The sequence below is a fragment of the Diabrotica virgifera genome, chromosome 1, assembly GCF_917563875.1.
Source record: "Diabrotica virgifera virgifera chromosome 1, PGI_DIABVI_V3a".
NCBI classification, from domain to species: domain Eukaryota; kingdom Metazoa; phylum Arthropoda; class Insecta; order Coleoptera; family Chrysomelidae; genus Diabrotica; species Diabrotica virgifera.
In genome coordinates this window covers 57571858-57596890 of record NC_065443.1, presented here as the reverse complement: position 1 = coordinate 57596890, position 25033 = coordinate 57571858, and the positions used below count along the sequence as shown (strand labels likewise).

Below are 25033 nucleotides of genomic sequence, written 5' to 3'. Positions count from 1 at the left end.
TATCATATAGGATTTGCACTTACCGATAGTGTTAATTTTTTTTGTTAAACACGTCAGTCAAATTTGTAAAAAAAAATCATTGTTTAATTATTAATTAATTATAGTCAGAACAGTATTATATCAGGCACCCCTTGTTTTTTTATAATGTTGAACATACTAATTTACATATAAAATAATTTTTTTCCATTAAACAGATCGGTGCAGTTCGACCTTATATCGTATCCTCTGCTATAATGGATTAGATTGATAACAGATAGAGGAACATGGAAGCAATTGGAAGAGACCTACATTCAGGATAGCACGAAAAATAGTTGAAGAAGAGAGACTAATGCCTGGTTGCATCAACAAATCTTAAGCCCCAGCTTAGCCCAGCTCAGCTTATAGATCCATAATTTTCGATTCTTATCTGACCACATCTTAACTGAGACGAAGTTTAAGATGAAATCCACCTGGCAGTCCTTTGTGGCAAGCTGAAAATTGATCTAAGACTCAATGGTGCAACGCCTATATTTAGTAAGCGGAGCTTAAGGCACGTCTTAAGCTTAAGATCTGTTGGTGTAACCAGATATTAAAGAAAATATTCACCCTACTACAACCTCTGTTGTAGAATTTCAATTCTACATTATTTGTCAAAATTGAAGAATGCTCTAACGTACAAGCATTCTGCAAGTCTGAAGAATACTTTGAGGGGTTTTAATTAGTCTTTAAGGCAGGATTAAAATTAATGAAATTAAACAAATTAAACATTAAAATTAAAAAATTAAAATGCATGAAATTAAAATTAAACAAACATGAAACATGAAACGTGAAACATGGAACAAATAAATTGTGAAAAAAGTGATTTCATGTGATATTACTACTCGAAGAAACAAAACTAAATTTGTATAGACGACAACGGAAAGTGACGGCGTGTTCGTTGATGTCGGGCTCTTTTATTACTTTTTAATGAGACCGCATAAGAAACGTGAAACATAAAACATACAACGTGAAACATGAAACAAATAAATTGTGAAGAACGAAACCGTTTCATGTTATATAGTGTAGGAAGCAGAGGTTGAACTTCGCAAACTCGACACAAGTCTGGTCTTATATTTTTTCTGGTATATCAAGGGGTGCTTTTAATGAGAATAACTTTTTCTTAAAATATTTCACCCCGAAACACCCATTGTCATCCCTTTAAAGGGGGTAGTTTGTGGTTTTTGCGAAACGTAGCCCTTCCTGTACGTTTTTGCAAAAAATTCCTTAATAGAAATATGAAGAGGAGTGTATTTCCTACAATTTATTCTGCGACAGTATATGTCTATCACCCACCGTTTAGCGGGGATGGCGCCCCAAAGTTGACAAGTTTTAAAAGAAGATGTTTTAAAAGAAAACTTATTTTTCCCTATCTGTCATGGAAATCAAGAAGAAACTCTGCGGCAATTGTTTACAAAATAAGTAGCTGATTTTTTGGTAAAGGTTTCATTTAAGAATAATTTCCCATTTTTTAATTACAGGGTATTAATTCTTAAAAAACCCCTTTTTATACCATCTGAACCGCTTATGGTAGCGTAAAAAACTTTTAGCTATTACCCATGTACAAGTGTTATTTACAAATTTGTATAACGCATCCCTGGAACCACTCAAAAAATAGGAGAAGAATGGAATAAAGAAAATGTGCAAAAATTGACTTTGGGCCACCAATGTGACTTTAGGCTGCAAAGAAAGTAAAATATGTATAGGTCGTAATGTGTAGCAGACAGTGTTTTCTTTTACTTGTTATAAGTAGGTATGTTATCAATAAAATGAATAGGTGACGAAAAAAACAACAACTGGAGCCCGCCAAAGCATTTTTGAGGTTTACGACGCCACTGTACCGTACGGTTGCTTATTCAAAAAATCACAGTAGTTGTAGAACAAATAGTGGTTTTAATTTTGTAAAGTTTTGTTTCAAAAAAATATATAGGTAATGAGAAAATCGTAAAAACATGCTCGCCAAACTTATTTTCAGGGGTAGGGGTAGTTTTCGCAGGGATGTTGCAATAACCATATATATTTATGAAAAACCCCATTGATGGAATATAGGCCCATATGAGTCAAAAAGCGAAAAAAAAAATGTTTTTCAACCCCCCGTTTTATTTTTATTTTTTTGGCTACAGCGGTTGCACCAGGAAATCGATTTTGATGTCCATGCATGGCTAATAGGAACTTGCACAAAATGATATATGAAGCATTTTAATAAGGGGCATAGTGTGTGTAGGATTCCCAGAAAACCACTTTCTTTATTAATGGGAAAACTGGAAAAACTCTTCGTTCTGGTCCACCACAGAAACCAATGCAATATTAAATTCTTTAGCGGCATTCATTTTACCCACGTAATTAATTATTCAAAACAACGAAACTGAAACCGAAAAATAGAACACGACCTATTTCATGAAACACGTTTCAAGAAGATAAAAATGTTTTATGGGCATGAATCACACTCGTTTCATAGATGGGCAATGTCTATTTGTTTAGCAATGTTTTATTTCCATGAAACGTGTTTCACGTTTCATGTTTCTATGGTGTGCATCCTTCCGAAGATAAAAATGTTTCACTCCGATGAATCACACTCGTTTCATTGGTATGCGGACTTCTATTTGTTTAGCAGTGTTTAATTTTCATGAAACGTGTTTCACGTTTCATGTTTCATGTTTTACGTTTCATGTTCCTTTGGTGTGTGGCTTCCTTAAGGAAGCTAATCTATTTCAGATTTAAAGGTAATGTCATCGGGCTTTTTCGGCAACAAAACAAATGCGCTACTCTTTCACTATTGACTTAATAAGTAATATGTCGATTTAATGTATAAACAATTTGCTATTTCTTGTTCTGGAAAAGTAGCTTTAGTCAACAAAGATTTGTCCAAAATAATACTTAGATCATTACAACATATCATTTTCAACACAGCTAAATATGTCTGGAAATAAGTGTGAACAATAATCTATAAGCTCAAAAAATAGTGAATACAAGCGTATGCTATAAAATAAAGTAAACTCTCTATTACCTCTGACACAATTTTGGATGTTCTTATCAAAGTACATGATAAATATATAGACTGTGTACAAGAGGACGAGGCACAATGCTTCATACCATTCCACTCTTTCATCGTGAATGATACAAATTAAAATGGAAACTGTAACTCCGTAGGCTAAACAATCTCTAGTGAGGGGCCACCAATCCAATGGGACTATCTTCGCACCGCTCTAAAAATGAATAATTATGTTTAAACATACGAAAATACCATTAAATAAAAATAAAAATAAAATATATTGTTTTATCTACGACTAGTATCTTCGAAATTACAAAATATAGAGGCCATTTCCGGATACGCAATTTTTCTTTAAATCCCCTAATCTGGCTTAAATTTTCATTTGGATATTAAATTTCTCATTTCAGCATTTAATAAAAAAACATCCCATATTTAAGGAAGTACAAAACTCAAAGAAGTACCACAAAATGTATATATTAATAAAATGGTCATATAAGGACGCGTTTCGGTTCTTCACGAGCCATCATCAGCTTAAAAATACAGGAGCAAGGACAAAACTGACCAGACCAGGAAGGAGGAAGAATCTACTAGTTTACATTTTAACGGTTCTATAGACTTCATTATTAGAGATTTTTATATTTTATATGTTGTATTACCATTTAGTTAATTTGAATGTAAAATTAAAAAAAAATCTTTAAGACTTCCACGTTGGGAGGAACCATCTTGCGAACCTAATACAACATATAAAAAATAAAAAACTCTAATAATGAAGTTTAGAGAACCGTAAATATGTAAACTAGTAGATTCTTCCTCCTTCCTGGTCTGGTCAGTTTTGCCTTTGCTCCTGTATTTTTAAGCTGTTGATGGCTCGTGCAGAGCCGAAACGCTTTCTTATATCGTCGCCTTAGTACTATAACTTGATAACTCCAAAATTGACGTTTTTGAGATAACTAGTTCACAAGATGTATTTTATTTGCCTCCATATTGTGTAAAAACTTGATAGCTCACTTCAAACGGGTTAAGTATTTATTTATGATTGACGAAAGTTGATAAAACTCATATGCCACTAATATTCAGTGCTAAAACTTGACAAGATAAGTTATCAAGCTATTATTTAATCGAAATAGTCGTGAATACGACATACACTGAATGCTATAACTAGATAACTCGAGTTATCTAGTTTTAGCACGTGTTTCTCTGAAACCATTGAACTTACCCCATAATTGCTATCTGTTTATTCGGTTCATTTTAATGCAAGAATTCGAGAATTGTTAGCAGATCTGGCAACCCCCATGGCAGAGGGATAATTTTCAACAAAATAATGTTTAAAATATTAGTTGTGTTAAAAAGTTCACTTATATGCGACTTAGCACAACATGCGACATTACCAAATGTTAACATTATGGTAGTGCTAAAAGTTGATAACTTTAATTTTTCATGTTTTTTTCCATATTGGAAAACAAATTTACACCATATTCCTAAATAGATCAGTTGCCAAAAAGTTAAGGAACAGTATTTTAGAGCCGCAGAGTGAATTCCATATTTACCAACATCATGGTAGCAGCACAAATATCTTTAAAATCTTTAACCCTGCTGTCCCGTTCGAGTCAAGTACACAAATGTACTGTTCGGGTCAATATGACCCAACCATGGTTTACGCTCCTTAATCGAAACAAAATAAGCTATTGGTGATAAATAAAACTTTATTAACAAGAAATTATGGTTAATTAAACAAACATTATGTTGTTCATGTAAATTAAACCTTATTAACAAAAATAAAAGGCATTTTTTCTTTCAAAAAGGCCTAGTAACAAATATCTACAAAAATTTAATTTAGTTTACAACTGGGACCGTAATAAAAAGGATGGATTTTCCAAATATGTTTGTAATATATAAAACATAAAATTAGTCTTGTTATCGATTTTAGGGCAAGTTTACAGCGTGCTTGTTTAGCAGGCGGAGTTAGATTGTTCATAGAAGGTTCACTAGGATTTCCATCTTGTCTACTTTTTCCTGCTCGTGTCCTTTTTACCAGTTCGTGAGAGCCTTTAGTTATTGGTATATTTTTTCTGGAAATGATGACTGGTTTCATTAGTTTTTTCCCAATTCCTCAAGAAAAAATCCGCCGTTTTCCCAATTTATTGGTATTCCATTGGATATTTATTGATACCCATAACACGAACCCGTTGTAGGCAGAAATGTCCAGCAGCGTAGAAAAAACAATCATTGGCCAACGATTTATCTCTTCTCACATATATACGTGCCAATAAGCTAATCTAGAGTATACACTGCTCCCTTATTGGAATTGTAATCTAAAATAATTTGGGGCTATTTTATTTGATGAAAGTGATGCATGATGCATCGATTCATGGTGAAAAGTACTGATAAAACAACATTTCGATTATTTTTAGGAATATTGTCAACAACAGTGGTATCTAGCATGAAGCAAAAAAGACGAGCTATGAACTTCTTTATTCGCGATTTTTGCTAAAAGCTCCGGTTTATTTTACTTATAATCCCCGGCATTGTATCTACTTTGTTTTAGAAGAAATTGTCCTAAATTTTACGATGTCAAAAAGTTATTACACGTAATATTGTGGCCTTCCAAATCACTATTCAAGTCACACATCATACTCATTCCTGTATAGATCTGCAATTTTAGAGCATAATAAGTTTTTCTGTTCATAATTACAAAAAAACCCCAACTTTTGTGCCATGTTTCGCTGGCTTGCTTGGAATATACCATTTGAAGGGAGAGCGGCCTCTAAAGGCAATTAGTTGCTTATCGAAGGTTACATTTTCATCAGAGTTAAAAAATTTTGGTCCATTTTCTACCTATGTTTCATAAATTTCACGTATTGCAGCAAGTTTATCAAAACGTCTCCTATCCTGTCTAGTAGTTTTGTTATCAAAACGTATTACTTGCAAACTTTTTGTAAATATATCAAGTGACATTGTTGATTGAAATATACTACGATCTTCATTCCACAAACTTTTATTTGATTCACCATGGGACTTATAAACTCGAGCTAAAAATAAAACACCAATGTATGCTTGGAAACCAACAACTTTATTCATGTCTTTTCTGTTGGTTCCAAAGACATGCTGTTTGTCCATGTTGGTCATATTTATAATTTGGTTTGCAACTTCGTCCAGCTATACTACAGTTTATTTTACAAGTTTTAGCTTGCAGAAACCTGTTTTTGTTTACAGACGTATCCGGCTGACAAACACACAGGTACTGCCAATATAGAATACTGCCAACTAAACACACATACACAGGTAATTTTTAACGGTTTAAATACGTGGGTCACATTGACCCGAACGTACCCTAGGTAACAATTTCATTTTTATCAAAAAAATCAGGAAGTTGATTGTTTATCTCATATGCAATTAAAAGACCTCATATTAGGTAATAAAGTCACGAAACACCATAATAAGAAATAAATTATTTTTTGGGTCAAATAGACCCGAACAGGACAGCAGGGTTAAACTCGTTTATCTCAAAACTACTAATTTCGAGTTATCAAGTTATAGTATTAAGGCGACGATATGACCATTTTATTAATATATACATTTTGTGGTACTTCTTTGAGTTTTGTACTTTCTTACCTCGAGACCATATCTGAGAATGGATACTTCTTTTCATGATCCCTTATTTACATTATAAAAATACTTATTCTTCTTCTTGTAGCACTACAACCCGGTCGTCGCACTACATCTCGATCGGTCGTTCATAATATTTGGCTCAGTGGGCAGCCTCATTGTTCCTAAATCTTCCCATATGTTTACCTCTTGAGTCTTTGAATATGACCTGCCTATCTTAGACTTGGTATTTAATCTCTTGGACTACTTCGCCAGCCCTATACATCTGTTTGACCTGGGCATTTGTTCTCATCCTGTATTATATATAGTATAAGCTCCTGAGGTTTTTTTCTTTATGAAGGTATCAAAATGCATCCTTAAATATAGTTATTCATATTTTTTTTCCAAATAAAACAAAAGCTTGTTCAATCAAGAAGTAATTAACAAAAAGTAATTAAGCAAAGTTTGTGATTGTAAGATATCCAAAAACACTGCTTCGAGTGTGTTCTAAATATGGAATTAAAATACAATTGTATTACAAATTACATTTTACATCTTTTTGACTTTACGATTTTCAATCTGTAAATATATGTATATTTATCCATTTAAATATATTCAAATAAATTTAAATATAAGTGACTAAAGACTAAGTTTTCAATCTAATAGCACATAAAATAATACCAAAAATATTACTCCACATCACACCAGATTGAAAACAATGGGAACCTTCTCTGGTTACACCTCCTAGGCTTCTAAAATTTGCAAGCCATAACGGATGCTGAGACTAAAGAAGATGAGCGAATTTTACAATTATTTATAATTCACGTCCCATCTGCTCAGCACCGTAAAGTTCCAACGAGAACTTTACCGCAGATGGGACATGAATTATAAATTGTAAAATTCCCTCTCCTTACTGAGGGTGTTATATTTAAAAATTTAGAAACATTTTTACCTAGTACTTTAAAACTATTTGACGTATCCTTATCATACTTGGCAGAAGATATGCTATTATACACCCTAATAAATTGAGATAAATAAATGTACTACCAGAGACGTACGACAGGGGATAGTGAATAGTTGACCCTTCCCAAATTTTACGCCACTGGACGAATGACTATTTTAGCGCAATTTTTCGATTCTCAAATACTTTCTATGTAAATAGTATAGGTACTCTTGAATGGTAACGATAAGGTCATTAGTTTTCAAGATATTTGAAGTTAAACATAAAACGAAACAGTTATTTTGATTAATGTATTTTGTCGCTACAGTTTTAACTTCAAATATCTCGAAAACTAATGACTAGTGTTACCAATAAAGAGTACACTATTTACGTAGAAAGTATTGGAGAATCGAAAAATTGTGCTAAAATAGTATTTCTCTCAGTGGCGTAGAATTTGGGAAGGGTCAACCATTCACTATCCCCTGTTGTATGCCTCTGGTAGTAGCTAGAAACGTTTATTTATCATAATTTAATAGGGTGTAAAGTAGCCACACTTTCTGCCAAGAATGATTAGGATATGTCAAATAGTTTTAAAGTACTGGATAAAAATATTTTTTAAATTTTTAAATACAACACCCTGTAACTCAGTAAGAAGCCATATTTAATTTAAGTGATTTGGGTTCAATCGTAATATTTTGAGGTCTAGGATCTACAATTCAGAGATTGGACATTGTTAATGATACACCCTGTATATTGTAAAATATTGGTATCAGAAAATTAACCTAAAAGCATTAGTGGCATAAGTTTTAGTATTTAATTTATTCTTCGTTTTAAATCAGGAAAGACTCGTTAGTTTCTAGCAATTGGTGGTAAGACCTTACTACCTATGGTGGTAAGAAAGGCGAAGACCAGACCTTACCAGAAACTCCAGTGATAACAACCGAAAATGTAATCGTCACAACGGAGGAAATTACTAAAGCATTAGAAAAACTGAAAAAGCGTAAATCTTCAGGACCGGAAAAGATTCCAAACAAAATACAAAATGTTGAAATACGGTGGAAACACATTAACTGAATAACTAAGGATACTTGTACAAAAAATTCGGAAAACTACACAGGAATAAACCTTCTGAGTACTGCTCTGAAATTGACCACAAAATTCATAACCACCAAACAACGAAATAGATTTAGCAGATGAACAACGAGGCTTAGATCCGGACGATCCTGTAACGATGCAGTTTTTGTCGTCAGGCAAGTCATGGAAACATCACTAAAATACAACGTCTCGGTTTACTGTTGCTTCATAGACATACAAAAGGCATGCGACCGTGTAGAGCTGAATAACGTAATTCATGTCTTACATAAACGAAACATACAATCAGACATTATCAAAATTATCGAAAATATATACAGGGTATAACAAAAATACAGGTCATAAATTAAATCACATATTCTGGGACCAACAAAAGTTCGATTGAACCTAACTTACCTTAGTACGAATATGCACACAAAAAAAATTACAGCCCTTTGAAGTTACAAAATGAAAATCGATTTTTTCCGATATATCGAAAACTATTAGAGATTTGTTAATGAAAATGGACATGTGGCATTCTTATGGCATGGCTATCCTAAAAAGAAATTATAGTGAATTTTGCGCAGCCCATAAAAATTTTATGGGGGTTTTGTTTCCTTAAATCCCCCCAAACTTTTATGTACGTTCCAATTAAATTATTATTGTAGTACCATTAATTAAACACAATGTCTTTAAAACTTTTTTGCCTCTTAGTACTTTTTGGAAAAATCAGTTTTAATCGAGATGCGGCTTCTTTTTTAATATGTTTACATAAAAATTTTATGGGGGGTTTGTGCCTTTAAACACCCCAAATGTTTGTGTACGTTCCAATTAAACTATTATTTCTGTACCATTAGTTAAACACAGTGTTTTTAAAACTTTTTTGCCGCTTAGTATTTTTCAGATAAGGCACCTTTTATCGAAATGTGGCTTCTTTTTTAATATTTTTCAAAGTATACCTCAAACTATAATTTTATAAATAAATTTTCATATTATTACTAAGTCTCTAAAATCGTACTTGACAGTACACAAATATGTGGTGGATTTGACAAAATATTCCAAATATCTCAAAAAAAAACTAACTTTTCGAAAAAGTACTAAGAGGCAAAAAAGTTTTAAAAACATTGTGTTTAACTAATTGTGCCACAACGATCATTTAATTGAAACGTACACAAAAGTTTGGGGGGTTTAAGGGAACAAAACCCCCATAAAATTTTTATGGGGTGCACAAATTTCACTATAATTTTTTTAAGATGTTCCTATCATAAGAATGTCACATGTCCGTTTTTAATAAGAAACCTCAAACAGTTTTCGATATATTGAAAAAAATCGATTTTTATTTTGTAACTTCAAAGGGTTGTAACTTCTTTTAGGTGCAGATTTGGACTAAGGTAAGTTAGGTTCAATCGAACTATTTTGGATCCCAGAATATGTGATTTAATTTATGACCTGTATTTTGTTGCACCCTGTACAGCAGAAATAACAGACAGGCCGGAATTAATAATCAACTAACACATCCGACGCCAGCGGAAAGAAACATATTTATGTCAAGGAGACTCATTGTGCCCGCTACTGTTTAACCTGATCATGGATGGAATTATTCATTAAGTCAAAAACCTGAGTATAGGGTACAGAATGGCTGAAGAAATTATCTCTATAGTATGCTAGGCCGATGATGTCATACTTATTGCAGAGAGTGAAAATGACCTTCAGAGACTTTTACATCAATTTAATATAACAACAAGAAAGTTCAATATGATAATAGCACCAAATGAAACAAAAAGTATGGTAATCTTTAAATATCCAATAAGGTGCAAGCTGGAAGTGGACAGCAAAATAATCCAGCAAGAAAGAAGTATCAGCTACCTGTGAGTACTAATGCACAGTTATGGAGATACAGAAGCGGAAGTTGCCCAACAAATAAACAAAGCCAACAGAATAGCAGGCTGTCTTAATCACACTATCTGGTGCAACACACATCTACGGACAGAAACAACGCCAAAGATTTATAGGACAGTAGTTAGACCGATTATGACTTACACTGCGAAACAACACCTGACACCACAAGGACAAAAAGACTGATGGAAACGTGTGAAATAAAAATAGTCCGAGATATCACAGAAAAATCTTTATGGGGCAGACAACGTAGCACATACCTCAGGCAAAGCTATAATAGGCTATTGATTATGTACTATAGAAAGGAACTACAACGTTAACGGGGTTTTATTATTTCATATGGTCAATGAATCTCTATATATGAAAAAACCGCGGAGTGCTACCATTTAAAGGGGTGCGTTTTTGAGAAATAGGTGAATTAGTCCCTGGGCACAGGTTACATTAGGGTGAGTTCTATGCACTTTTGGTACAAACACGTCTACATAAAAATTGTTCCTGGTTAAATTTCTTATCTAAATATAAGTTTTTAAAGTCAAAGATACTTTTTTTTACAAAAATATATTCAAAAGAAAAAGCACGAAGAAACACAACAGAAAGAAATTTTGTTTTTTGTCCCATAACTTTTGTCCACGGGCATATAGGTATAGACATTGCTTCACAGAAAAAAAACTTACATATTTTCTCTTTAAAATGGTGTTTAGTAGAGGTCATTAGGATTTACCGTTTTCTAAATATGATTTTTCAAAGATCGCCACTCACAGCAATTTTGGGCAATTTTTCTTGTTATTTCGCAAATATTGTTTATAACTTTTTTCTACGTAACTTTAGGCATATGCAATGGTACATGTGAGAGGAACAGAAATCAATTACCTTTAAAATGTTCTACTGTATAATGTTGTACGACTTCTTTTAAAGAGGTTATCTTTTTCAAAATTTTATACTTTTAACCAGTTTTTATATTTTTTACGATTATTTTTTAAATTTCCGATTATAACTTTTTTTCTACATTTAGGTATATGTATATCATATATTAAAAAAGAAATCTTATTCTGTTTACTTTAAAATGGTGTATTATAAAAATTCTAGGATTATTTTTGAATAAGATATGCTTTTTCAAAATGTATTAAGTAGGTACTTACAACGATTTTTGATTTTATAATTATTTTTTAAATTTCGCATTATAACTTTTTTATGTGATTGTCTGTTATGATTTAATCTTATTTTTTATAGGTAATACTTTGGATCCACTTGACTCGGCCGGGCAAACTTCAAAATATGGATTAATTCCAATATTATTGTAAAAGCTTCTGTACCACAAGCTTTGCTTGAAAAAATAGAATGTAAATGTACCAAAGGATGTACAAAAAACTGCGGTTGTAGGAAGATAGGAATTAGTTTTTCAATATTCTGCAAAGGGTGCATGTGCATGGGTACTAATTGTGGGAACTCTAAGATAACTGAAGTGTCAGAGGAAGATATTGAAGCTAATGCTAACGAAGAGATGGACTTTGATTTTGAAAATTTTTTAAATGTCAACGTTTAAATAATTTTAAATAAAGTGATTTTCTAAAACTAATGTTTATGCAATTTTTGTAAAAGAAATATTTTTAAATAATACAGATAAACAAATATCAAAGAATCACTCGGTTTCCATTATTTAATTATAGTTGATACACCATTTTAAAGAACAGAAAGTAAGCCCTCTTTATTGAGCAATATATAGTATATTCATGTACAAGAAAGAAGTTATAATGAGAAATTTCAAAAATAATCGTAAAAAATGTAAAAAATAATATTTCTATGTTAGGTATTATACAGTGAGCACGTAAAGGTTGGAATAAATTCATTTTCTCGAGAATGGACGATTTTGGAAAAAATCCCAAAATAGGTCAATTTTTATATTTAAATTGCGACTTTTTGGCATATGTACCATACTAGTGACGTCACCAATCTGGGCGTGATGACGTCATCTTAAAATTTTTTAAATGAGAATAGGGGTCGTGTGATAGCTCATTTGAAAGGTAATTTAATTCTATATTCACTAATGTAAACATTAACATATTTATTTATACATAGTGTCCAAAAAAAATTTTTTTGAATTAAATTTATTGACATAAAAAGAAGAATGTGTGTAATTTATTTAACTCACAATACATTCTACTGCTATCAGAAAACATGAAATAATGCTTATTTGACAAATAAATATTGTTTTTTGCTTAAATTCAATATCAAAGCCGCCACCCACCTTCCTCTGGACAGTTTGAACATTTAGTTTAAGCGAAAAGGAATGAATATTTTTCAAATAAACATTTTTTTCTGTTTTCTGAGAGCAGTAAAATGTATTTTGGATTAAATAAATTACATGCATTCTTCTTTTTATGTCAATAAATTAAATTATTAAAATGTTTTCTTGGTCACCCTGTATAAATAATTATGTATATGTTTATATTACTGAATAGAGAATTAAATTACCTTTCAAATGAGGTACCACACGATCCCTATTTCCATTTAAAAAAATTATCGATGACGTCATCACCCCCAGATGGATGAAGTCACTAGTATGATATGTATGCCAAAAAGTCTTAATTTAAAAATAAAAATTGACCTGTTTCGGGATTTTCTTCCAAAATTTTTCATTCTCGAGAAAATGAATTTATTCCAACCTTTACGTGCTCACTGTATAATAACATATAATATATAATCTAATATTATATAATATATTATATAATAATATTATTTTATTTTTATATTATATTATAAAAAATCGTTAAAAGTATAAAAGCTTGAAAAACCATAATCTCTTTAAAAAAAGTCGTAGAACGTTATACAGTAGACCATTTTAAAGGCAATTGATTTCTATTCCTATTACCTGTACCATTGTATATACCTAAAGTTACGTAGAAAAAAGTTACAGAACAATATTTGCGAAATAACAAGGAAAATTGCCCAAAATTGCTGTGAGTGGCAAACTTTGAAAAATCATATTTCGAAAAGTATAAATCCTAATTACCTCTACTGAACAACATTTTAAAGAAGAAGTATGTAGGTTTTTTTTTCTGTAAAGCAATGTCTATACCTATATCCTCGTGGACAAAAATTATGGGACAAAAAACAAAATTTCTTTCTTTTGGGTTTCTTTGTGCTTTTTCTTTTAAATATATTTTTGTAAAAAAAAGTATCATTGACTTTAAATAGTGATATTTAGATAGGAAATTTAACCAGGAACAATTTTTATGTAGATATGTTTGTACCAAAAGTGCATAGAACTCACCCTGATGTAACCTGTGCCCAGGGACTAATTCACCCATTTCTCAAAAACGCACCCCTTTAAATGGTAGCACTCCGCGGTTTTTTCATATATAGATGTCCAATGACCATATGAAATAATATAACCCCGTTAACGTTGTAGTTCCTTTTAGCCACCTTATTTTGAATATAATCAATAGCCTATAATATATAGACCATAAATGACTGGACACTGAAAAGAAAAAAGAATATTATAGCCATATAAGCAGAGTGGAAGAACGAAGACTGGTAAAGATAGCACGAGACAGATCACCAAACGACCAAAGGAATATAGGAAGGCCAAGGAAGAGATGGAGAGACAACCTGGATATCTGATGAGGAGGCATCCGAAGATGGAACAGGCGCGAGCCTATTAACGAAGCAGGAAAAAGAAGAAGAAAACCTTACCACCAATTACCATACCGTGTATTTTCTTTAAACTCTAATAAATCCTGTGGCCTTAACTAAAGCCAACGATTTTATTGTTGGTACTTTTAAGATATCTTCTTGTTCAACTCTCAGTTGAGCCAAAGAATAATGGACTTACATCACCGAAGTTTATTATATTTATTCTTGATTATTTCTTAGTCTGGATTAGCCTTTAGTGGTTCGCTCTTAATTTTTTCATGACCCGGTACCCATATTAAAGACATTTTATTATCTTTTGCCGGGTTGTTGAGGAGACCTTTGCGGTTCATTACCAGTTTTTATTTGATGAGTGGGTTCCTTACTAGCAGAAAAGCCACTTGGCTTATTAATTCTCTTTATTTTGGGATCTTCATCTATGATTTCATAAATTCAGACCACCAAAGCAAACACTTCAGCCTGGAAAGCAGTTAAAATTGAACGGGGCTGTAAGATATATTATAATTACATGTTTGTCTAAAGACTCCTGATCCAGTACCATGGGAAATAAATCCCTCTATAAATATTTTGAAATTTTTGTTCTCGAGATGGTAAAATTGTGTTAAGCTTCTCAGTGAAGATTAGTTCTAATTTTATTATTTCTGGTGTAGGTACTATTCAAGGATCCCATTATATTCAGAAACGTTTGCCATCAGGGCCCCCGTATAGGGGGCTCCCCGTATAAGGGTTACTAACGCCTGTGTGCAAAAAAGTATTTTGGAGCCCCTTAAGGCATTTTGGATCATGTTTTTTGTTTATTTTTTGAAGGTAGTTAGGTGCTTGAAATAAAACAAAAAACTGAACTTTAGAAGTCATATTTATAGTCAATTCACTCAAGATAAAATATTGTAAAACCTCCGAATTTTAAAAACCGCTTGGATCGACATGAAATTTGGCATAAAACTTTGGCATACAATTTGGCTAACATGTCAAAGAAAAAAGTGATATTGTGCCGATGAGTGCTTTTGTCCTGAATATGAGTTTCACCTCTTCTCGGGAGTGAAAAAACATACGTTCAAAAAACTCCGGAATTGGATAAAATTACTAATTTTAAACAACTATAAAGTTTTTTCACCAAGTCAATACTTTTAAATACTATTCAAGTTATTTCCGAATACCTAAATATGTCCATTGTCATAAACACGTTTTTAGAAGGATTTTCGCAAATAACTGAAAAAGTATTTTAACTAAAAAAATATAGCTTATAAAAAAGTGAAAAAATTAGTGAAGTTCCTATATTATGAAATCTGCAGACTGAGAAGCAGAGTTGTAGCTAATGAAAAGGAAGTTCTTATTCGTCAAATTCCAAATCGAATATTTCAATGTGAAATAACGAAAAAATCAAGCACTTATCAGGGAAAACTCATTAAAACTTTTTTAAAATGTTTATAAGAAGCTATATTTTTGTTTTTTTTTAACATCAAAAGTAAGTTACACTCAAAATAATGTTTTACCTTTTTTTTTGGTAAAAAAATCGTGAAAAGCACCCCCTAATTAGCATCCAAAATAAAATTAATCGTTACTGCTTCACCACAAGTTACTTTACTTATGTATGGTTTATATGATTTTAAATTTCATCGGTTTAAAGTGCTTATTTTTGAAAAGGCTGTACTTAAAAGGGCTTGAACGAGCCACTAATTACGAGTGTATACAAACTTTGAACAGCCATATCTTAACCAATTTTTGTCTTACAGGGAAACAAAGAATCCAAAATATTCAGAAAAGCAAAACCTATATTTTTTATTGCTTTAGATTCTTTAGTATCACCAATAATTTTTAGGTTATTAGGAAAAAGTGGAATTTTTTCAATATTAAAAAAAAATTACCTTTTTTCCAAATTTTTTCAATAAATAAGGCTTTTAAACCGATGAAACTTACAGATCATATAAATAATACATATTATAAAAGTAAATGGTAAAGCGATAACGATTAATTTCAATTATAGCAAAGAATGCTAATTAGGGAGTGATTTTTACGATTATTTTAACCAAAAAAAGGTTGCTTGTTGCATGTTCCTGTTGCTAGATTTTTTTTAAATCAAACATAAAATTTTTAAACACTTTAAAGAAGTTGTAATGAGCTTTCCCCGAAAACTGCTTAATTTTTTGGTTATTTCACGTTGAAATATTAGATTTAAAATTTGACGAATAAGAACCTACTTCTCATTAGCTGCAAGTCTCCTTCTACTGGGTTTGCAAACTTCATATACAAATTATTTTTTTCACTTTTTTGTAAGCTATATTTTTTCTAAGAGTATATTTTTCCATAAAATAATTAGTTTTTGAGTTATTTGCGAAAAACCGTCTAAAAACGGGGTTTCTTGTTGAAAAATGAACATATTCACTCGCAAATAACTCGAAAAGTATTGACTTAGTGAAAATCTCTATAGAACAAAAGTTACTTAGGATCAGTCAGTTTATCCAATTCCGGACTTATTTTGAACGTATGTTTTTTCATCACCGAGAATACCCCCAGGTATTCTCGGGCGTATTCCCCTGAGAATACCCCTTTTACTCCCAGGACAAAAGCACACATCGGCACAATATCACTCATTTTCTTGTTAGCTGTGTATATGACAAATTTCATGTCAATATAAGCGGTCCTTTAAAATTCACAGCAAAAACTGTGAGTTAATAGACGATTATTTGTAGACGAAAATATCAACATGAAACAAGCAGAATTAAATCATTACAAAATAAATTAAAATGCATGACTTCCGACATGTTCTAGCAAATATTAATCGGCAGTAACTGGATGTTATACTAATAAAATTTCGTGTGTATTTATATCTAATCCTATTTAATATCTCAACTTTTATTTTAAAATTAATTTTTGTTTTTTTCTGCAATTTTTGACCCCGGGTTTTGGCACCCCTAGAGGATGGCGCCCGTGTGCATTGCACAAGTTTATTAAAATTTAGTCAGCTTTTGTTTTTTACTGTTTTCATATTTTCTTAACGTCATTCGTATATATCTAAAATCTCTTACTTTTTCTTAGTTTTTATACTTACCATACCAGCGCCAATTCCGCAGCAGGCCGCTACTGCTAAAATATTAAAAACTGCTGATCCGACAATAGTTCCAACACCGATATCACCCTCCGTTATAAATGTTCCAATAACATTTACAAAAAGTTCTGGCGCGGATGTTGCGGCAGCCATAAAGGTAGCTCCAGCTACATCCGCTGTCATATTTAACGCTACAAAAAGAACAAAAACACGTTACGTGTGAATAAAACAGACTTCAAATAAAGTTAGTTAAGTACTCGTATACATAAAAAAATAAAACTAGGAATTTACTACCAAGAAAAGAGAAATAATCCAGGCGGTATGGTCGCCCCTGTTAGGTAAATTATTCTGATTCGTTTTTTTTTTGCACAAACTTGCTCAAAATGAGGTCTTTATAGCAAATAGTCAACAGTACATCGTCCTTTTTGGAAAATAATTACAAAAGTCTTAAAAATTGTCTTAACTGCTTCGTTTGAGCGATACTCGCTCAGTCAGTGGTCGGGTATTTTCTCTTCTTACGCGTCTTTGATGAGCGCGTGGATGTGACTTGCTAGGTGGTCGCCACCTACGTAATATTATAGTTCTGCTGGTATTTCATCAACTACCGGAGCTTTATTGTTTTTCTGGACCTTAATGGCTTTGAGAACTTCCTCTATGATTGGAGCTTCTACTCCATTCTCTTCTACGTATATCATACCCATTTCATCTTCCATATCTACTTGTGTTCCAAGTAGGGTCTGAAAATAAATGCTTCCAGGTTTCTGTGACTTTCTGTTGGTCACTGATTATTTGCCAACTTTAATCTTTATACATTATCTACATATTTGAAAAGGATTCGAATAAAACAATCCACAAAGATGGCAACATACATAATGTCCGCAAGAAAATTATGATCTTACGTCAAATTCATCCAGGAGTACGGATTAAATAAAATAAAATTGTTCTGTGGCATAGGAGTGTGCGAATTATGATACTGATAGGTCAAAAACAAAGAGGATGAAAATAAAACACCAGATTATCAATAGTTCTTGGAAATATTCCCTTAATATTATTTTTGGTTGAGGAGGTCTTAAAGAACGCATCATCTACTTCTACCGAGAAACAAGCTGTACCGAAGACTCAAGTCTATAACTCATGAATCGTGTTACGTTCTGGGAACTTTAAGAAGTTTCTTAAGTAACTGGCGAACTACAAGAACTTTTTATGAATTCTAAGGTATGGTAAAACCATATTCTATGGGTTACTGGTAAAAAGGTTTTATCATAGTAATGCCAAAGCTATTGGAGTTACTGCTCTTGTTATTGAACCAGAAATAATTTGTAGTAGTCGAAAAAGATACATAGTAGAATATGTCCAAAAATGGGAAAAGAAAAGTGTAGCCTATTATAAACATACTTTGATCAAAGGCTAAGCAAAACTATTAGGTATTCAAATATTTTGATTTCTACAAGAAATACTTTGAGAATTTCTGAAAACTGTATTCTTAGTAACCACAAGTAATGCTTGGTCAGACATTATCTCTGTAAAATAATGAAAGTCAACAGATTTTGCGAAAATGCAAACAAAGCAGTGAAAAATATTACTTACTCGAAACCACTGAACAATCTTTTTTCAACATCTTAATATGTGGAACATGTATTTTTAGAACCTTACTGATTAACAAAGGTACAATTCTAATATATTATAAAGGTGTAATCTATGGGGCCATGAGATATCAATTTTACACCTATTCCTGTTTCTGTACTGATTCCTTCAGAATATTTTTATAACTATGTTAGAAAGAAAACAGGAAATGATAATAAAACAGATGCATACCTGGTATGATAGGTTGAGACTGCGAGTCTGATCTTTCTACTATCCCGCGCAGGAAATACTGGGCAAGAAAGGTTCTTCTCTCCGATAGATCGTGTTCCAAGGACTACTAAGGAACTTACTATGCATATTTAGGAAAACAGGACGTGCACGACCATCGTGCCTAGGGGACACAGGGTCTAGGAAAAAATTTTTGCTTAACAATGCCTAAGCCAGCGAAATCCGGGAGATTTATAGCGTTGCATGCAGATCTTACATAACTTTATCCCAACTCGTGAGAATAAAATGGGCACGAAGAGAAAAGATGGCTCAGAAATGAGTACTTCTCTAAGTCTAAGTCCCGCTCAAAGACTAGAGACCGAAGAGTTGTTGACTATTTTTCAGTGTAGGTCTCAATGATGCTTCCAACATACGAACATTCAACAAAGTAAAGGGGCTTAATATTTCTACAAGAATATTCAACCTGTCATTAGTATCAGGTTAAAATAAAAGGTCTATCACGTATTGACGGAGCTCTTTTACATAGCAGATCTGCCAAAATTCTGAAGATTTACATAAATAATACTTATGAAAGTTGTACAACAAGCTAGTTGACCAGATGCATTTGGGACAGATTTACTACGATTTGAATACATGGAAGTCTATTAAATATTGATATTAGACTAAAAACCAACAAAAAATAAGTAATAAGAAGTTGACGTGAATATAATTAGTTGAGCTTAATAAAGTAAAGTAACCTATGTCAGATATTAAAATATCAACTCAAATGGTATACCGTACGCTGAAAATAGGGGGTGCCAATAAAAACTTGTAACGGTGCAAAAAGTAATGGTGATAGTCTATTAAATATTGATGTTAGACTAAAAACCAACAAAAAACAAGTAATAAGAGGTTGACGTGAATATAATTATTAGTTGAGTTGAATAAAGTAGATATAGTAACTTATGTCAGATATTAAAATATCAACTCAGATGGTATACTGTACGCTGAAAATGGGGGGTGTCAAAAATAACTTGGAAAGCTGGAAAAAGTAATGGTCAAAAGCAAACATGGTAGAAGAAATTGGGTTTAAAATACCAGAAGACGACCTACAGAAAATCAAATCGATTGGTTAAAGATTCACGTTAAAAGACGTAAGAATAGGAAAAAAGTCAATAATGAAAGAAAATCATAATATCTCTGCAATGATGGGATTGAAGTTACTTGAGGAGAATAAAACTTGTATAGACCAAAACTACTGGGTCAAATTGGTCATAGTTGTAGATAAATTTGCAAACACTTACCATGACATATTTTTTCAACGGCGGGTACGAAATATTTATCACAGACTACAGCTAACGCTACGAAGAGGTAGAGAGACACCACTATATGAACAGCCACGGCACCACCCTGCCGCTGTTCTTCCGTAAAAAAATCCCTGGGAAAGTCGTCTATCGCCGGTGGTGTACAATTAAGTCCTAAAATAGAAGAAAACAACATGTTTATAAAAATGCTATTATTCTATACGAGTATATATTTCATTCATACTAGAGCAGGGGTGGCCAAGCTCCCTGATAGTCTGAACCATTTTTTAAAATTTGAAATTTTTCGCGAGCCGCCAATAAACAATTATTTAAAAAGTGTAAAAAAGGTATTAAATTTTTCACAAGGAAAAGAAAATTTTTCCTGTAGTTGGCTGTATACCATCACTCACAAAAATTGGAAAAAAGTCCTTTGTAAAAGGTATAAATTGTTTTTATTAAAAATCCCTTTAAATGCTACATTACAGAACGTTTTCGGGTTTATATATAAAAAAATCATCATCAGTGTTAAAACAGGTTGGATGCCAGCTGGGCCACCAAAGAAATATTAGGGTAAAACCCATTAAATATTATATGGTTGCATTCAAAGTGCATACTTAAATAAAACTCCTTAGGATGGATGCATATTTAACAGAATATTGTCCTTAGGGAAGGTATTGACTTTCCCAACACGTGGGATGTAAATTGAGTTGTTTCCATTACAATGATTTAATGGCAACTGTTGCTTAACGTTGAGTTAAACAAATCAATTTACATCCCACGTGTTGGGAAGGTAAATACCTTATCTAAGGGTATTATTTTGTTCAATATGTATTCATCCTAAGGAGTTTTATTTAAGTATGCACTTTTAAGGCAACCATGTAATATTTAAAGCGTTTTTACCCTAATATTTTTTTGGTGGCTCAGCTGGCACCCAACCTGTTTTAACACTGATAATGATTTATCTATAAAATCGAAAACGGTCTGTGATGTAGCCCTTAAAGGGATTTTTAATAAAAAAAAATTATACCTTTTAGAAAGGATTTTTTTCCAATTTTTATTAAATTTTTCTCTCAGTGTTTGGATTCGCGAATTTTAAAGTGAAAAATGGTTCACATCGATGTTTCAAATATGCAAATAATTCTACAAGCAGCCTTTACTATTTCAGGATACTTTGATGCTTCATCATCCTTCCATCTTTTTCTGGGACGGCCTACTGATTTTCTACCGTCTCTCAAAAAACACTATCTTTAACACTCTGTCTTCCTCTGATCTTACCACATGACCTGCCCATCTTATCTTAGCTTAAAGTTATATGTCTGACGAAGCTTCCAGTACTATACAGAGTCACTAATTTATATTTGCGGCTCCTTCTTTACTCTCCTGTCAATTTATCTCTTTGAGGGCCAAATATCACTCTGAGAACTGACTTTTCAAATACCAGCAGCATATTTATTTCCCGCTGATGTAGATGCCATGTTTCGCTTCCCTATGTAACCATTGGGCGAATAATTCGCATGTAAAATCTTAATTTAGATTGTCTTTTTAGCAGCTTAGATCTTCATAATGATGATAGGGAGTATAGTGCTCTATTTCCCGCAGCCCTTCTTGCCGAGACCTTTTTTTATATGTGGTTGTCAACTGTGATTACCGCCCTAGATACTTAAACTCTTTTACTACTTCAAAGTTGTGGTCATTAATAGTTATCCTCCTAGCTCCCGGCTCCTAGCGGCGCCGCTTGGTACTACTGTACCTCGGTTAACAGATTACTGTCATCATGCATCATTCCCTGTTAGAGAACAGTCTAACCACACTCCGCTGCAAATATTTTATTATCTGCGGTTCTTCTTCGTTTCGTTATGGTTCAATTCAGTCTTCTTGTAAAACCTCTTTGACAAGAAATAGATTCCGAAACATCAGGTGTCAGAGAATGGCAAGAGACTCGAATTGAATCAAAATAAAAACGATTATTTTCTTTTTTGTCATACCTTACTCGGTTTTAGAGTACAAAATGACCACGTTTCATTAAAGTAATCTGCGACGCATTATTGGAGTATTCTCCTAGCGGCGGCTCTTGGTACTACTGTACCTCGGTTAAGAGATTACTGGACTCGTGGTCGAAATTATTTTTCACTCATTTCATTAATAGTTATGTTCTGCCTAACTCTTGGCCTTGGATTTTTGGTTACTAGCATGTATTTCGTCTTCTCTTTATTTATTTGAAGGCCTGTTACTTCCTCGAGTTGTGAATGCACCTCTTTCACGTCTCTTGTAGAATGAGCGACTGCACCTAGATCATCAAAAGCCAACCATAACTTTGATCATCGATTCGCAAATCCCCCTGTCAGCTCAGATAATATTTTACTTATTACATATTCTAAGGCCAAACTGAATAGAAACCCAACGGTGATAAGTGGTCTCTTGTCAAAGTTCTGATGTTACACTTAGTCTTTTATATTTTGTTATTTTAAGGCATTTTGAAACACAAAAATTAAAAGTAATTCAAGTACATTTATAGAGAGCCAAAAATAAATCTTTCAAAAAGCCACATATAATAGTATAAACCATATTATTTTATATACCACTGGGTACGGTCGAAAAATCGGGGAAGGGCTGAAAGGAAAAATATATACAAGAGTGTGGTGAGTCCTGCGTAAAAAGGAGATAGAAGTAGGTGAAACTGTTACGGGGTGGTGTATACAGACGATTTGAATAATTAAAGAGGAAAGCATAAGCAAGACACGATGGACAGAACTGAGTAGCGAGAGAATTAAAAGGATAAGGAACAGTGACCCCAGAAAAGGGAAAAGCTGAGAAAGAAGAAGAATATATTTAATACTAACAGTGTGATTTTCACATAGAAAGTATATATCTCGATTCTTCTTCTTCTTCTACGGCACTACAGCCCAAATTGCACCTTGGCCTCCTTTATTTTTCGCCTCCACCTTTGCTTGTCTGTGGCTGCCCTTCCCCATACACGAACTCCTAAAAGGGCGTGTGCGTCGCTGTTTACTGTGTCTTTCCAGCGCTTTCTTGGCTTTCCAACCGGTCTCTTTCCCTGCATTGTAGCATTCAGTGCTCTTTTTGGTAGCCTATTCTCTCCCATTCTTATCACATGTCCGGCCCATTACAATCTTTGTATTCTAACGAAGTCTGACAGGGGTGCTTCCATAAAAAGTTGATAAAGTTCGTTGTTGTACCGACTTATGAAGATTCCATTTTCCCTCACAGGTCCTAGTATTCTCCTCAGTACTTTGCTTTCGAATGTGTCGAGTTTGTTTTTAGATGTTTCTTTCAGGACCCAGGCTTCACTGCCATAGCATGTTATTGGTCGAATTAAAGTTTTATAGATTCTCATCTTTGTATTTCGGTGGATACTTTTAAACCGAAATATATTGGAGAGGGCAAAATAAGCTCTGTCTGCCTGCGTTATTCCCTTCCGTATTTCTCCATCTTCTGATCCGTCGGCATATATTTCTACTCCCAGGTATGTAAACTTTCCAACCGTTTCAATGTCTTCTTGATGTATATTGTTTTGTGGGACTATATTTCTTCTCGTCTGAGTCATTATTTTTGTGTTTTCTGTGTTAATTTCCAGACCTAGCATTTTTGTTTGTGTTTTTAACTCTGCGTATGTTTCCTGTGCTCCTGTTGATGTTCTACTCATAATATTAATATCATCGGCATAAGCGGCCAGTTAAACCGTTCGGTTGGTCAGTAAGTTTCCTCGTCCAGTTTACATTTGCCTAACTGCATACTCCAGTGCCCGGTTAAACAATGTTGGGGCCAGCCCATCTCCCTGCTTTAGCCCCTCCGAAATTTTGACAAAGTCTGTCCGATAGTTTTTTATTCGTACACATGCCAGAGTTTCATCCATTGTGGCTTTAATGAGTCTTATTAGCTTGTTTGGTATTGCCAATTCAGCCGATATATAGTATAGTTTCTTCCTTTTAACTGAGTCGTATGCCTGTTTGAAGTCTACAAACACGTTGTGAACATCAATATCGTGTTCCCATGATTTGCTCAAGATCGGTTTGACTTTATTTATTTATTTATTTATTTATTTATTTATTTATTTATTTATTTATTTATTTATTTATTTATTTATTTATTTATTTATTTATTTATTTATTTATTTATTTATTTATTTATTTATTTATTTATTTATTTATTTATTTATTTATTTATTTATTTATTTATTTATTTTATTTTATTTATTTATTGTTTATACATATGACCTGGCTTCTAGTGACTAATCCAGGTCGTTTTTTCCTGATGGGATTACAGATATTTTTTTATATTTTTACATTTTTTACTAAACTACTACTAATTAATTTGCCATAATCTATTAATTACATTTAACAAATTTAAATAAACAATATACATTTGTTAAAATATTTTTGGTACTATCAACTCCCTTCTAAGTTATAAAGACAGTCCCTCTATTTTCAGAAGAGAGTTGGTAGTCTTTTTTTTTAATTTAATGAATTATATATTGAATTATTATACTTATATTTTATTTTATTTATTTTAACTTTATCTTACTCAACTTCATCAGGGTTAGATTATTTGTTGTTTTCTTCTATTATTATAGATTTCTTGTTGTTTTTTTAGATATTATTTTCCGAACTAAGAAATCCAAAGATTTTATTAAGTTTTTAAACATTTATTTGTTTAAAGATGGAGTCTTTTGGTTTCGACAATTTGTTATATATTTTTGAATTTATATTTTACTTTATTTATTT

General features: G+C 32.5%; 1 protein-coding gene across 1 annotated transcript in view; it reads right to left on the bottom strand.

The window, feature by feature from the left end:
* The window catches only part of LOC114328761 (sodium/potassium/calcium exchanger 4), a 175860-nt gene that overhangs the window by 76614 nt on the left and 74213 nt on the right, over positions 1–25033 (bottom strand). Inside the window, exons 2-4 of the mRNA XM_028277722.2 lie at positions 20292–20465; positions 17200–17387; positions 3023–3221 (exon numbers count right to left, since the gene is read on the bottom strand). Coding sequence (XP_028133523.1) covers positions 3023–3221; positions 17200–17387; positions 20292–20465 — 561 coding nt within the window. The remainder of the gene's footprint in view (positions 1–3022; positions 3222–17199; positions 17388–20291; positions 20466–25033) is intronic.